The sequence below is a fragment of the Arachis ipaensis genome, chromosome B4, assembly GCF_059453495.1.
Source record: "Arachis ipaensis isolate K30076 ecotype BB chromosome B4, ASM5945349v1, whole genome shotgun sequence".
NCBI classification, from domain to species: Eukaryota; Viridiplantae; Streptophyta; class Magnoliopsida; order Fabales; family Fabaceae; genus Arachis; species Arachis ipaensis.
Genome location: NC_142439.1, coordinates 4,075,807 through 4,091,989, shown reverse-complemented (window position 1 = coordinate 4,091,989; position 16,183 = coordinate 4,075,807). Strand labels below are relative to the sequence as shown.

The 16,183-nt window shown below is 35.3% G+C and overlaps 2 protein-coding genes across 2 annotated transcripts; both read left to right on the top strand.

Moving 5' to 3' along the window:
* Positions 1–3,899: 3,899 nt before the first annotated feature.
* On the top strand, positions 3,900–9,118 carry LOC107638462 (DEAD-box ATP-dependent RNA helicase 37). Its single transcript, XM_016341753.3, has 7 exons — positions 3,900–4,146; positions 4,392–5,248; positions 5,334–5,417; positions 5,907–6,149; positions 6,877–7,044; positions 7,289–7,402; positions 8,187–9,118. Exons 2-7 carry the CDS (start codon positions 4,514–4,516, stop codon positions 8,658–8,660), a joined length of 1,818 nt encoding a protein of 605 aa, XP_016197239.1. The 5' UTR covers positions 3,900–4,146; positions 4,392–4,513; the 3' UTR covers positions 8,661–9,118.
* A 1,840-nt stretch (positions 9,119–10,958) lies between these two features.
* On the top strand, positions 10,959–11,870 carry LOC148566512 (uncharacterized). The gene has a single exon (XM_088484285.1). It carries the CDS (start codon positions 10,959–10,961, stop codon positions 11,868–11,870), a length of 912 nt encoding a protein of 303 aa, XP_088340411.1.
* The last annotated feature ends 4,313 nt before the right edge of the window (positions 11,871–16,183 follow it).

Sequence of the window (16,183 nt, the reverse complement as noted above, 5' to 3'; positions counted from 1 at the left end):
TGCAACACCACTCCTTAATGTTTCCGTTCAGTTTGGGGATTAGGGTTTATAAAATGGGAATATTGATATTTTGACATAATAAGGAGAACATATCTTGTTAGCTTCCAACTGGGTACACACCTGTTAACACACCTGTCACTTAACGGTCCACCTGTACTGCCGTTAACGGAATCTGTGAGCCAATAAACGGAAGGACAAATGCGATTGATGTCAAATATTTCGAGGATTAATTTGATTAAAAAATTTCTTTCGAGAACAAAATTGATGATCGTGCAATCTTTCGGGGACCAATTTGAACATTAACCCACGTTAAAATATATAAGGTTGGAACGAATTCTGAAAATGATAGGGACATATTGTTAGTAAATAAAAATACGTTGAGAATATTTTATTAAAATAATATTAATTTAAACGAATTCATTTAGTTTGGTACATTTTCATGATTCACACAATATTTATGTATATCCTTTATGATTGTGTGATTATGTTGGTTTATCTAGTTTGGTGTATTTTTTTTTTATGAAAAAGTATAGGTAAATAATGTAAATATTAAATTATGTGAACATCAATAAAAAAAAGATTAAATTAATTATTAAAATTAGATTCTTAATTTATTAGAATAATCAATTTTTGAATTTAAATTATTAGGGTTAGGCAACGTAACTTCCTCTTAATATATCATCACATCACGTTCATATTCCATCTCAATTCTTATCCCCTTTCTCCAATCATATCGTCGTTCATCCCGATGGTCCTCCCCTTCACGCCCAAAACTTGCCGTCCGTGTTAGAGATAGTCGTTCCGACGCATCATAATGTCGCCGTCCCCCCTAACGTCGTTCAGACACAGTCGAAACACCGCTGCCTGTGCATGCAGCTGCCAGCCTCACCCCGCGCCACTATTCCCTCACAACCCATGCCGACGTCACCGCATCCCACGCCAATATCGCTGCAGCCTGATCGCGTGGAATAAAAGGGTACATTTTATTGAGAACTCGTTACATTACGTATCTATCCAACAAAAACATAATCTTCAAATCTGTTCCAAATGGTGTCTACGCCAAAAACCTTGACATCGGATGGAGCTTCTTCAACATTAAGAGATTTTGGCCTTAAACTTATCAATATTTCCGGTGTCCTTCCGCAGTCCGTGCAGACGCATCCGAGAATAGCAACCTGTACCTTTCCCTGACATAGTCGTTGATGGAGTCTTCTATGAGAAATTTAATGTACATGTTAGATGTTGTAGTCAATCTATAATATGCTGGATGGTCATTTTAGTAGGTATGCAGCTGGTTATTTTAATTTTTATGTGGATGGTTTTTTGATTGGATTGAGTTTAGTTTGATACAACTAAAATATGTTGGATGTTCAATTCACTAGGTATACGGATGATTATTTTTATTATTAAGTGGATGGTTATTTGATTGGATTGGAGGAGGAAGAGCTCGGCAGCGCCGTTTGTTTTCGGTCTGGAAGAGAGCGATGTCAATGAAGGTCCTTGTTGACGAACCAGCGACAGTGAGGAGGATCCCAGCGGCAACAATGGGGCTGGTTGGTGACCAAGCGATGGCGTAAAGAATCCAGGAGGTGACGATGATGTCTCGTGAGGGAGAGATGCCGATGGCTGGTTGATAAGGCGGCGACGGCAGAGAATTTAGAGAAGAAGTTGGTGCTTTAGTAAATTAAAATATAATGGATATTTAAAATTTTTGAATTACTAAATGAAATTTTTTGGTTAAATAATTTAGATAAGATGTATTTTTTTTAATTTTATTGGACTAAAGTTTTAATTCATTGTTTACATTATTTAAATTCTCTATTGTTTATCTAGTAAAACTCTTAAAAAATACAGAAACTAATATATAGAAATGAAAAAGTTGAGGGAACACGTATATACTTGAGTTTGTATGAAAAATTCTAGCCAATTGGATTAATCATATCAAATGAATAATTAGTAATTTAGTACTAACAGTTTTATAAAAATGTTGGAGGTCATGGCATCCATTGTCTATGCAAAGATATGCTGCTGATGCTATCCATTTTTTTGACTTTTTAACCTAATTAAACAATATGATTTAAGAATTTTAATAATTTTTTTAATAATAAAAAATAAATTCATAATGATATAGTTTTTGTATTTATCAATAGTCAAATTAAATTCTTATATTATTAAACAAGATGAATTTGATGGCGAAATAGAAGAAAAAAAATTTAGTACACTCTAAGACTAAATATAATAGTAGAGATAGAAGAACTTTAAGAAGTAAAATATTAAAGTATACTTGATTTATGTTTTTATTTTCAGCTTTTATTTTAACTATTTTTCTTTGTACAAAAATTTGTGAAAAAAATAAAATAATAAAAATTTACACCACATATTGAAATATTTAGCCATCTTAAATAGAAAATAATGGACAAACTAAAAGTGAAAAGAAAATGAAATGCATAAGTAAAAAATTACACAAAGTATTAAGATTAATTATAAAATAGAAAATATTTGAATGCCCAATTTCTCTAGATATGTAGAAAAAAAAAGAATAATACTACACATTAAATTATTTTTTATTAACCAAATCTAATTAAATTGGTCTAATATAATAAAAATTAATTATAATTAGTATTATTTTAAATTTTATTATTTAATTTAGTTGAATTTAATTTATAAAAAGACTTAAATATTTAGTATTACTCAAAAAAAATTCAAAGAGATAATATGAATGAATCTTCAAATAAAAATGTAGATGTGTTTTTTTTAAATAAATTTAATGTTATAAAAATGTTAGGAAATTATTTAATTTCCTAACTTATTTGTGGGGAATACATATATTAATTATAATCACAAATTATGCTATTTCAAATTAAATGACTTATATAATGATGATCTCATTTATTGTTTTAAATGCTAATTGAATAAGTCATTATTACTTTTGATTTGGAATTAAATGAGAATAAAACCGGATATTATCTTTTGTTCCTTAGATAATTATCTTTTTGGATTTTAGATATATTATCTTTTGGGCTTTAGATACTATTTTATTTGGGCTTAAGGATTTAATGAGTGCCATGCTCAAATATAAATAGACCTTCAGGGTTTCGGTCCCAATATACCAAAGCCGCCTTTGTTACTCTTTTCGCATAAAAAAAGTTGCAGTTCAGCCACTTAGGAATACAGAAGTCTTTGGTTGAGGAAGATCGAAAGAACCACAAGATTCAAACTCTTCCAATAGTATGATTCATGTTTATGAATTCAGGTACGCTTCCGCATTATGATATATATATTTTTGGTGATTCAATATGGATGATTTGGGTTATTAAAATTAATTTATTTCAACAAAAAAATGTCAATATCTTATATTTTTGATAGTCTTTATATATATATATATATATATATAATTTTTTATCTCATGTGTTTTGTGCTTTTGATTTGTTCTATTAATAACATATATTTTGCATGTAAGTTAGATTTAAAAAAAATAATAACATACTTTATAAATAATATTTGTAAATTTGTATATTGATTTTTTTTATACATGACAAATAATGATTTTTAATCATACCTTATTTATTTTAACTTTATTTATTTGATACTTTATAAAAGTTAAATAATTGATGAAGTTTTTATTTTTATTTTTAAATAACTTATTATTTTAAATTTTTTGCCTTATTGATATCAAATTAATAATTATAGAAATAGAAATCTAAATATTAATTTCGTAAAAATAATAAAAAAGCAGTTGAGCCGCTAGTCCTCTTCTTAATTTACAAATTTTCTCACGTAGTTTCTTTTTGAATGTTTCTTTTTTTTTTTTAAATTAAATCTATCCAAGATAGCGAGTTAGCGACGACTTACAGAAGAAAAAAGAAAATAAATTGAATTGAAATTTTAATACCAAAGATTAAATTTAAATAAAATCTGATAAATAAAAGAGAGAGGGAGAGAGGGGCCGCATCATAAGGCAGAAAAGATATTTTTGTATGCAAGTTTGAAGGTTGTGTGTCTCTCTCTGTCTTGTTTGTGTGTGTGGCGTCTCCAAAAACATAGAAACCAGAATTAGGGTTTCTCCATATTCTCCTTCAATATTCCTTCCTTCCTTCCAATTCAGGGTTTTAATAACTCTTTCAAGTTTCAACAATACAGATACAGGTTCCTTCTCTTCTTCATTCAAACTCCATTTGCTTTTGCTGCATAGCGTTTTGCACCTTTTTTTAGGGTATTGAAACCGGTCCTAAGCTTTCTCCATCTTGTCCACAAATGCGGACGCCAGCATTGTTCTTCATATTAATACCTTTTTCTCCTCAATTGCTCTTTACTTGCATTATTTGATTACCGTTCCCGTTTCTGTTGGGCTTTGCGAGATCAGGGTGCTGATTTGGATTTGTTGAATGCAGGGGCTGATTGTTATAAAAGAGGATTTCTGTTTCTATCGAGGGTTTTTGTTTAAGCAACTAAGGTCAAGAGAGAGAAATAAGGGCTTTTCTTTTCGTGTTTTGTGGTTTGTTTGTGATTGACTATGCGAGCTTCATGGGCTGATTTGGCTGCAAATTCTGCAGCTGAGGTTGCTGGTTCTGGTACTTCAGCCAACAATGCCGGGGCTAGTAACAGTTTACCTCCATCCCGGTCTACTTACGTGCCTCCGCATCTGAGGAACCGGCCGCCATCAGCTGAACCATCTGCCCCGCCATATAGTGGCGGTGCAACTTCTGGTTCTGGGGCTGATGCAGTTAATTCTGGATCACGTTGGGGTGCACCTCGTGGCGATTACCGTTCAGGGGGGAACAAAAGTGGATGGGGGAGCAGAAGTGGGGGTTGGGATCGTGGGAGGGACCGTGAGGTCAATCCGTTTGGAGATCAGGATGACACAGAGGAGGCATTTGGTGAGCAAGAGAACACGGGGATAAATTTTGATGCCTACGAGGACATTCCGGTGGAGACTAGCGGGGATAATGTGCCACCACCTGTGAATACATTTGCTGAGATTGACTTGGGTGAAGCACTTAATCGTAATATAATGAGGTGCAAATATGTTAAGCCGACGCCTGTTCAGCGGCATGCCATACCAATTTCCCTTGCTGGAAGGGATTTGATGGCCTGTGCTCAGACTGGTTCTGGAAAGACAGCTGCTTTCTGTTTCCCAATTATCAGTGGAATTCTGAGGGGCCAACCTATGCAAAGGCCACCTCGTGGTGTGCGTACTGTGTATCCACTTGCCCTTGTTCTCTCACCAACTAGGGAGCTATCAATGCAAGTGAGTTAGTTATATGTACTATGTATACGTTTTGCGACTTAATTTTAAATTAAAATATAGCGGAAATGTTGTGATTTGGTTTCAGATACATGACGAGGCTAGGAAGTTTGCATATCAAACAGGCGTTAAGGTGGTGGTTGCTTATGGTGGAGCTCCAATAAACCATCAGGTTTCTTTCCTATCATTTATATTTTTTGGTTCTCCGTTTTGTTTTGTTTTACCTGGGATAATTAAAGCTATTATTGATGCTATTTTTGATAGATGCTTGTATTTTAATCATAGTTACTCCATTTGTTGATCTATGTAGCTTAATCAACCTAATGAGATAAGGTTTGGTGTTTGTTTCTCTTAATGGGGTTTCTATTTCTAGTGAATTTGAAAGTTTTCTCATATTTTGGTTTAAGATCTTGGTATTATAGTTCACACTCAAGGTTCAGAGGACGTTGATGAATCCTGTGGTATAAGTGTTATTGAACTGTTTCTGACCTCGGAAATGTGAAGTTATGCTAATTGTCCATAAATTACCAGCATAGTTGGAGAGTATCTGGAAATCGTATAAACATATCATTAAGCTGCATGCTTTGTTCCTACTGCAAATTTAGCTGACTTGGTCCAATTTATGATTTTGATATATACCAACCAATTTATTATTTTCCAGCTAAGAGAGCTTGAGAAGGGGGTGGACATTCTTGTTGCAACTCCTGGAAGACTGGTAGATTTGCTGGAGAGAGCTAGAGTTTCACTTCAGATGATAAGATATCTAGCCCTAGATGAGGCAGATAGGATGCTGGATATGGGTTTTGAGCCGCAAATAAGGAAGATTGTCGAACAAATGGATATGCCTCCTCCAGGTGTAAGACAGACTATGCTATTCAGTGCCACGTTTCCTAAAGAGATACAGGTTTAGTTCATTATTCAAAGTACATTTTTGAGTGAAGCATCTTTCATCTAACAGTGTTTCTGAAATTAATTTAGAATTGTATTTATTGATTTTACTAGCTTGCCTGTTTCATTTGTTGCATCAACTTTTAGGTAGTGTTTGTTTTCAGAGACTGGAACTAAAATTTCAGTTCTCGGACAATTTCAGTCCCTTTATTAGTTAGTACCTTCAGAAAGTGGAGGCACAAGGGACTAAAATTTCTGGGGACGAAGACTCAAAACTCTAACATTTTCTTTAATATTCTTATTTCATCTCCATATTTATCTTGAACCAAACAAGATACTAAGACAATTTAGTTTTGTACATTTTACACCAAACATAATACAGAGACTAAATTTAGTCTTAGTCTTCCGGTTTCTGTCTCTCAGTCTTAGTCTCTCTTTCAAACATAGCCTTGTTTCTCTTTTTCTTTCCCCATTGTCTCTAGGGATGTGTAGTTTCTGCAAGCTGTTTTGCTTTTAATTTTGCTTTATCTATCTTAGTGAAATGTGCTTTATGCATTTGAGTAGCATATTCGTGTCTAGGGGTATTTTGACCCCCAAACTTCCTTTATCTTTATTAATAGATAGGGTAACTACCTTTTGAGTCGAGCATTAAAGGCAAGTTCTGATTCAGTTGAGATCATTGTGGCTTAGAGGCAAACTGCAGAATATCTGAATTATTGTTGTAATTTATTGTTGACATGCAGAGACTAGCCTCGGATTTCCTGTCAAAATACATTTTTCTTGCTGTTGGAAGAGTTGGGTCAAGTACCGATTTAATTGTCCAAAGAGTTGAGTATGTTCAGGAGTCTGACAAGAGAAGTCATCTCATGGATCTTCTTCATGCACAAAGAGCAAATGGCGTGCAAGGAAAGGTATTATCTTATTATCATTTCACACAAAGTGAATTTCTACTCTTTTACTTTTATCTTTGCTCCATCAGATGTGATGGTTATCTCTGAACAATGGCATACATATTTTTGTGTGTTGGATTTAGAGGATTGTTGGACTATTATGCTTTTGGACTATAGTATATTATCTTTATATTCATGATTTAACTCTAGCTGAATGGCTCATTAGACATTAAGACTATTTCATGCTTGATTTCCTGTTTTGCAGCAAGCTTTGACATTAGTTTTTGTGGAGACAAAGAAGGGAGCTGATGCACTGGAACATTGGCTGTGTATGAATGGTTTTCCAGCTACTACCATTCATGGAGACCGGACTCAACAGGTTAGTTTGTTGTAAACATGTATTTGTATCTTTGTTTAGGGTGTGTTCATGAGTTGAGGGAAAGGAAAGGGAAGATTTTTAATAGTCTTATTCATGCGTTTAAAACAAGTAAGAAGGTGGGTTTTGAAGGGTTTACTATATATTTGTACAATTTTACCGTTTATCAAAACAATTTACTGTAATTAATATATTTTGTAATATTTTTATAATAATTTAGTTTAATTTAAAATATTAATTAAACTAACATTTGATCAAACCCCCAATTTGGGGACTTGAAAATGGGATTTTGGAGGGTTAACAAAAACCACCAAAATACTTATTCTCTGAATGATAAAACTCGGAGGCATTTCAAAGCTTTTTTCTCCCCTCTAAAACCCTCCTAAACTAAACTTGCGAAAACACCCTTAGGTGTTAAGAGATGACATTTTTTAAGACCTACAACATCTTCATTTTAGAATTTGCTTTTCCATCATATGCAAGTTTCAAATTTCTTTCTTTTTGGTGCGTCTGTTCTTGTTGATCAATTCTTCTCTATTCTGGCATAACTTTTTCTGATTTATTATTAGTTTGTATGAAGGTGAAACTTGCATTTATTTTGTTTTCTCTTGCTTTCAAAGGCCGACTTACTTTTCAATTTGTTACAATCATTAGTTTTAAAAGTCTTTTACATCAAATTGTATTCTTGTTATTTTGGTTTTTTGGTGAGAATTGTATTGGTTGTGTCATATCTTGTTTGTATGCTTGGGATTTGTATATATGGTTAGCTGTTCGTGAATGTCTGCAGGAAAGAGAAATGGCATTAAGGTCATTTAAGAGTGGCAACACGCCCATATTGGTTGCCACTGATGTGGCTGCACGCGGTCTTGATATTCCTCATGTCGCCCATGTTGTTAACTTTGACCTTCCCAATGATATTGATGACTATGTACACCGTATCGGAAGGACGGGACGTGCTGGAAAGAAAGGCCTTGCAACTGCATTCTTTAATGACAACAATGCCTCCCTTGCAAGGTCTTTAGCAGAACTAATGCAGGAAGCAAATCAAGAAGTGCCAGCATGGCTCTCACGGTATGCTGCTCGATCTTCATTTGGAGGTAGGAACCGTCGTTCGGGAGGAGGGCGTTTTGGTGGCCGAGACTTTCGAAGAGAAGGTTCTTTCAATAGGGGTGGTTCTGATTACTACAATGCCGGAAACAGCAGTGGTGGATATGGTGCGTCTGGTGGATATGGTCCCGGTGGAACCAGTGCATGGGATTAACTTCCACCGCCCAAAGCATTATACATAGAGATTAGGTGCGGATGTACACCCATAGGATGATTTTTCTACCCCTCTTCCCCTTTTCCTTTCTTCTCAATTCTTCTTTCAAATTTATTGTTGCCCTTGTAGTATCCTAAGCCAGTATCATTTTGAACTGTTATGCTAATCATTGAAGGAGAAGTGGTATTGTTACCACATCAATAGAGGTTGTAATGTTGTATAATGTTAGTTGGTGTTGGTAACGGTGGTTACTAACATTAGGAGTTATTTTTACAACTTTTCATCCTGGGCAGTAATTTTGTTGGGGACTGGTTGTAGATTATGCAGTGGGGAGATGTTTACATTCCCTTGTTAAATTTCTACAGATTATGTTTGCCATTTTAACATTCCCTAATCAGCTGAGCTAAGATTTTGTACTATTGGTAGTGAATGAAATTAGAGGAAGTTTTCCTGCTAAATGATTTTGGGGGTGATATTGATCTATTACGTCATTCTATAGCCTGATGAGAACGTTGCCACTCGTTCAGTTTTTAGTTTCGTCTCTTTTTTCTGGGATTAAAATGGATATACATTCTTTGAAGGCTTAGGTGTTAAAATCCGTTAGAAAGTAGAGGTTTTCAAGAATATCTACAACTTAATGAACTTTTGGATTTGGGGGCGGTGGGTTACGAATTTACACGGTCTAATAACCAAGCTTATAACATTTTGATAATATAGGAAAATGAACGAATTTACACGGTCTAATAACCAAGCTTATAACATTTTGATAATATAGGAAAATGAACGGAAAAATGAAAACCTTGTGAAGCATTTTTGTTGTGACCAACGACGCTAATGATGTGAAGGTGGAGTAGGTGGTCGAACTAAAAAGTGTGAAGGTTGGTTTTTAATTTGATCAAAAGGTTAACGGTAATCAATATCACTCTATATTTAAAGAGAGTGATGAAAGGTTGCATCTGGCAGCCATGAGAGGTGGTTTTGTGAGAGGGGGAGTCTCTCGTCCTCATGGACCATCAAGAAAAGGGAAAGGAGGAAAACATAGAAAGGAGGAAAACATAGAAACAGTAAGGAGGCTAACAAGGCCCACAATGAGGAGGATGAAGAAGGCGATGAAATAGATGATGATGAGATGAGATTACTATTAAGAAAATGCCTAATAGCTTATACAATATGGTCATTGGAGAGGGAAGGATAAGAGATCTGTGAAAAGACTGGTGGGATTGCCTTATTGTCAAATTATTGGGAAGAAGAATTTCACTTTCAATTTCGAAAAGGAGGCTAGAAATCATGTGGGGTAAACAAGGTAGCATTGACAACCTTTCTCATGCTATTTACTAGATGATGCACCAAAAATACTCCCACCATTCTTTATAAAACATTACTATCTCTTTGTGCAGTAAATATGAGCAACTTATTCATTATTGGCATATATATTGAGGGATCTTAAATCCATAAATACAATTCTAGAAAGAGAGAGAGTAACTGGTCTTAAGAAGGGAAGCGAAGTTAGTCTTACAACACTTGTTCTTAGCCAGACAAGAAGGACTATATAGCCAAAGAATGATAGCTAAGGGCACAACCATACTTGTACAGGATTTGTTCTATAGGCTCGTACAACTGTTCCTTGAGTTTTAAGGAGACAGAACCGAAGTCTGGTTGATGAATCTGTGTGATCCGAGCGTGATTAATGGTTCAGATCTTTAAATTATATTAATTCAGCTTTAATTTTAGTTAACCATATAAATCATATTGCTGCTATGTTTGGGTGACTACAAAAATTAGTTCTTCTCCTTTTAAAATTTTTTAAACGAATGAAAAATAGAAAACTAAAAAAATTTTTGTAATTAACCTTATGTACTCGTTATGTATGTTAAAGATAGTATTGTAAAACAAGCTCAAGATGAGCTCAAGAAAAGTCAAGAAAGTGTAACCTAGCTGCTAAGTGATAAAGCAGATATTTAAGTGTTAGTTATTGAGTCATTTGATTTTTCTTCTGAGCTTATATAAATTTGAGAACACTTGTGTATATGTGACTTAGGACAAAAATAATCCAATAATTCTAAACAAATTATGTATTTTACTATTTCTCTAATTTTGAGTTCTACTCACCAAGTAAAAATTATGTTTTTTTTTTTTTTAAATGCAAAAAACAAAGTCTTATCTTCAATCTTAACATGAAAGATTTATTTTTGAAAATTCCAAACCCTAGTACGAGCGAGTACATAAGAGTACGTGAAATGGAGAGTGGGGAGAGCGGGGGAGAGTTTTTGAGAGTGGCACATAGCGAGGCAGCCGGTCATGTCGGCGGAAGCAATAAGGGGGAGAGCGGAGGGGGGCATGCATCAGGTGAAAAGGAGAGGATTAAAGGAGATGGTAACAAGACTCAAAGTGCGGATATCGTTCAGAGATAAAGTTGTTGGTGCCTCAGCAAGGAGAGCTTTGGAGGTTGCTGATTCTCTTGATGGGGATAAGATGGCTACCGTAGTTGGTAAGCAAGGTGATTCGGAGATACCAACTGTCACTGAGGAAGCAAAAGAGATATTGGCAGAGCCCTACAAAGATGCCATCGTGATTAAAGTTCTTGGAAAAAATTTTAGCTATACAGCGATCACGCACAAACTTAAAGGCGTCTGGAGAACCAAAGGAGGATATGAGGTACTAGATGTCGGTTTTGGCTATTTCTTAGTCAAATTTGATCTATTGGAGGATAGAGAGAAAGTTCTCCTTGGAGGACCGTGGATGATTACTGGAAGCTATGTTGCGGTTAAACCTTGGAGTTCTTCATTCAGACCTTGTGAAAACACTTTTGGGTCTACCATGGTTTGGATAAGAATCACAGGTTTAAACATTAACTATTATCAAGAGAGAACCATGAAAATGATTGCGTCATCTGTTGGCAAACCGATCCGCATCGACTTAGCCACCAAGTCTGTAGAGAGGGGAAAGTATGCAAGAGCATGTGTGCAAATTAACTTGGGACTTCCAGTTATAAAAAAAATTCAAGTTGACGGTCATATGTATGACATAGAATATGAGCACTTGAATTTAATTTGTGAAAAATGTAGCTGCTTTGGGCATGTCACAAGAGAATGTATGAAAGAGAACAACAATGGCATTGGGAAGGAAAGCACAGTGAAGGAGAAAAATTTGCCGTCACTTTTTCTGGAGATAACAACGAGAAAACGGTGGAAGGTAGTCAAATCCCAGTAAAAAATCAAAATTTATCTTTTGAATTTGGAATTAATGCCAAATCAATTCCAATTATGGAGAAGCATGGTGCATCAGATCTTGTGCATGATAATTTGCAAGACTCACATATGGAAAGGGATACTCGTGCAAAAGAGGGTGAATGGGTCACAGTTAGTAGAAAAGGCAAGGAAAAAGTGGGTAAAGGCCACAATGTGGTGCCAAAAAAATCCAATGTAGCAATATGCTCCAATTTGGTGAATAAGAAATTTTCTTTTGGGTCTAATAACATGCATGCTGGATCCTCATCAAATGCAAAGGTGAAGTCCTTATCAAATGCAAAGGTGGGGCCTAAGAAAAAGAAAGATCCTCCATCCACGCTTGGCTCTTTGGGAACAACTCAGGTGGCTTTCAAGGATCAGAGTACTCCCTTTTTTAAAGCAGGGCACAAAAGGCAGCGTCCTATTTCGCTTCAAAACTCACCTACTGAAGCATTGTCAATGGATTCTCGAGTACAAAAAGAGCTTGATAAAGTTAGTGCAACAACAAACTTGGAGACCCAACCTCAACAGAAGAATGATGGTTCTGCGGTGCAAGTCCACAAGGAGACACTTGGAGACAGGGGTCCATCAACGTGAGGTAGAATGATTAAACATTCCAATTATTTAATTTATTTTTTATGGATTGTGACCATTTAAATATTATTAGTTGGAATATTAGGGGGCGTCAAATAAGATGTCTCGGGTGCACTGTAAGGAGTTGGTACGAAAATTTCAACCAACTTTTTTTATTTTGGTAGAAACTCATATTGGGTTTGAAACTATGAAAGAATTTTGGGGGAGATTAGGCTATTATCCTGTTGGGATTGTAGATGCTGTTGGACACAAGAGAGGAATTTGGTTCCTCTCTGCTAATTTAAAATTTTCTTGTAAAATTCTTTGGGCTATGAATCAATGTGTAACTTTGGAAATTGATGGTGGTGGGCGAAGATGGATCTGCAGTGCGATTTATGGCAGCCCTCAAGCCACTAATAGAGTAGAATTATGGAGTCATCTGCTTGATATTGGTTTGTGCATTCAGGACCCGTGGGTGGTGTTTGGGGATTTTAATGATATTTTGAGTGTTCATGAGGTGAAGGGGGGTAATTTCTGTAAATCATGTTGCTTGTATGCGAAGTTTGTATTCGTAGGTTTTGATGAATGACAAACCAACAAACGACATGAAAAACAAACCAACAAACAACTTGAATGAAAAAGCATGTTGAAAGATCAACCAACATTCAACGTTGAGGAATGAAGAGTTGAAAGCAACACAACAACAACAAGAAACTCAAGTCCACAACATTTGAAGACAAGTATAGTGTCTTAGGACTTAGGTAACTTCTTGTTAAGAACCAATTGCTAAATCTCTCAACACACACTCACAAAATGTTTTGATGCACATCTTGCAATTCGATGCTAGCCAAATGGTTTAAAAACTTGTTTTCAAAGGTACAAAAGCATAGGAATTGACTCCAACAAGTTTGAGATCAATCCTAAGCATTTTGAAGTGATTTTAAGCCATTCTTTAAGGTTTGCATCGATGCACACTCATCTTGCATCGATGCAAAGCATGCGACGACTTGTTGCATCGATGCAAAGATGTTTGCATCGATGCAACCTAGCTGAAAATTCAAATTTCAGCTTCAAAGACACATTTGCATCGATGCAAAGTGTTATGCATCGATGCAAATGATTCAAAAACATAAAAAACGGCTAGTTTTGACAAAACGGCTCCATCCCATTAACTCCCCAACGTTTCTAAGGTTTGGGGAGTCTATAAATAGATGGATTGAAGCCTTATTTCACACACGTGAGTATTTGCAAACTATCTTGTTCATATTCTTTCATTCTACACATTTTTAAGGTGTTATAATACACAATTTGAGAGAGCAATATCAATTGGTTCAATAGTGCTAAAATTGTAATCATACACTCTTCTAGAGAGTACTCATTTCGTCTCAACAATTCTTTGAGAATTGTTTTCTTGTACACTTTGTAAATTGGAGTGTGATCTCCAAGGTTGAGTCAAGAGTTATAAACACTATAGTCGGTGAGGATACCAAAGAAGTATACTAAGTACTCAAGGCAAATCTTAGAGAAGGTATCTCTAAGTGGAGTAGGTTAGTATACGAGTGGTGATCATATACCGTGAGGTGTTAGAAACTAAGGACTCGGATTGTAAAAGGTTTTGCGCGAGCACCTTGAAGCTTGGCAATAGTGGAACTTCTCAATAGCGATTGAGAAAGAAAGTGGACGTAGGACAAGAATTGTGCCGAACCACTCTAAATAGCGTTTGCATCTCTCCAAACTCATCTCTTCAATATTATTGTCTTTTACCTTTGAGCAAATAAATTGTGATCGAAAAGTAGCTTCGTAAGTACTTAAGGAATAGCTTAAGTCCGATTGGTGAAAAGCTTGATCAATTTATTTGTGTTGGTGTCTATTGGAAAGTAAAAGCTCCTTATAAATGCTTAGCAATTGAGTTAAGCTCTTGGAAAAATACTAGTACAATAACACTTTTGTATATTGTCTTTAACTTTCGCAAAAAGATTCATTGTTGTTGCAATACTCAATTCACCCCCCCTCTTGAGTAATTGTGCATAGGTTCTACAAGTGGCATCAGAGCTTAACCCTTTGAAAGACTTAACCGTTTAAGGGAAAAGATCATGGCAAGCACAAGCTTTAACAACAACAACACTAATGAAGGTAACTCAACCGCTAGACCTCCTTTTTTTAGCGGAACAAATTACTCTTATTGGAAAAATAAGATGAGAATTTGGATCCGTTCTCAAGATGTGAGAATTTGGAAAGTGATTGAGAATGGAAATCACATTCCAACAAAGACAACAAGCGCTAAAGAAGGAGAAGTCTCCGTCTTAAAGCAAGTACCAAAAGGAGAAGATGAATATAGTGACGATGATTGGAAGAAAGTGGCAATGAATGATAAAGCCATCAACTTCATTCATTGTGCACTTAACGAGCATGATTATATGAAGATCTCTACATGTGAAACCGCTAAAGAGATTTGGGATAAACTCCAAATCACTTACGAAGGAACCGACCACGTTAAAGAATCAAAGGTATTCATGTTGGTTCATGAATGGGAAAATTTTAAAATGAAAGATGAAGAGAGCATTGAAGAAGCTCTTGAAAGACTCTCCAAGATCTTCAACAACCTAAGCATGCTTGGCACAAAATACAATGATAAACAAATTTTGACCAAGGTGCTTACAAGCCTTACACCAAAATGGAACTCCAAAGTGAACGCCATTGTGGAAGGAAGGCTCTATGATCAACTTACATTTGATCAACTACGAGGTAATCTTCTCACCTATGAAATGACTATGCTAAATAGACAAAAAGGTGAAGAAAGCAAGAAGAAAAGTCTCGCCCTTAAAACAATATCACTACAAGAAGAGAGTGATGATAATGAAGAAGAAGGAGATGAAGAATTTGCACTCTTATTAAAAAGATTCAATAAGTTTGCAATGAAGAAAAACTTCAAGAGCAAAACAAAGGTACCAAAATGCTATGAGTGTGGAGAAGTTGGACACATTAAACCCAATTGTCCAAAACTTCAAAAGGAGGACAAAAACAAGAAATTTAAGAAGAAGGAGAAAGCATACATATCATGGGAGAACGAGGATGAATCCGACTCCGATGACGACGAGGTTGCAAATCTTTGCTTAATGGCAAGCGAAGAAAAGGTTAGTGATGACAACTCCACTTCTTTTAATTTACAAGATGAATATGATGCCTTACTTGAGGTGTACACAAAACTTACCCAAGATTATTCTCTCCTAAAGAAAAAGAATATGGATCTTTTAAAACAAAATGAGATGTTGAAAAACGAGAATATCAATCTTGGAAAAGATAAGTGTAGCACAAGTAGTGATCCATACAAATCTTGTAAAATGCATGAAAATGAAATTACAAATCTTAAGAACACTTTAGCTAAGTTCAATGAATCTTCAAAGAACTTAGATAAAATGTTGAAAAACCAAAAGCATGTTCATAATAAGGAAGGTTTAGGTTTTGAAAAAGGAAAATTTAAAAATACTAAAACTCCTATTAGGCAACCGCAAGCCCAAAAGGCAAGCATGCCTAAAAGGAATGAAGCCTTTAAACATCCTCCTCAACATGCTTCATTTAGAAATTATAATCACAATGCATATAGATCAAAAGATGTTGCATTTAGGAAACAACCTAGGCAACCATTTAGAAACATGCATAGGATGCATAATCCAAATGTCGTATGTCATTATTGTAATAAAGTAGGTCATATAGCACCCGTAT

Excerpts from the sequence above, each read along its gene's own strand:
- LOC148566512 (XM_088484285.1), top strand. The coding sequence starts at position 10,959 with ATGTCGGCGGAAGCAATAAGGGGGAGAGCGGAGGGGGGCATGCATCAG.
- LOC107638462 (XM_016341753.3), top strand. The coding sequence starts at position 4,514 with ATGCGAGCTTCATGGGCTGATTTGGCTGCAAATTCTGCAGCTGAGGTT. Across the intron at positions 6,150-6,876 it reads CGTTTCCTAAAGAGATACAG|AGACTAGCCTCGGATTTCCT; the intron begins GTTTAGTTCATT and ends GTTGACATGCAG. Across the intron at positions 7,045-7,288 it reads CAAATGGCGTGCAAGGAAAG|CAAGCTTTGACATTAGTTTT; the intron begins GTATTATCTTAT and ends CCTGTTTTGCAG.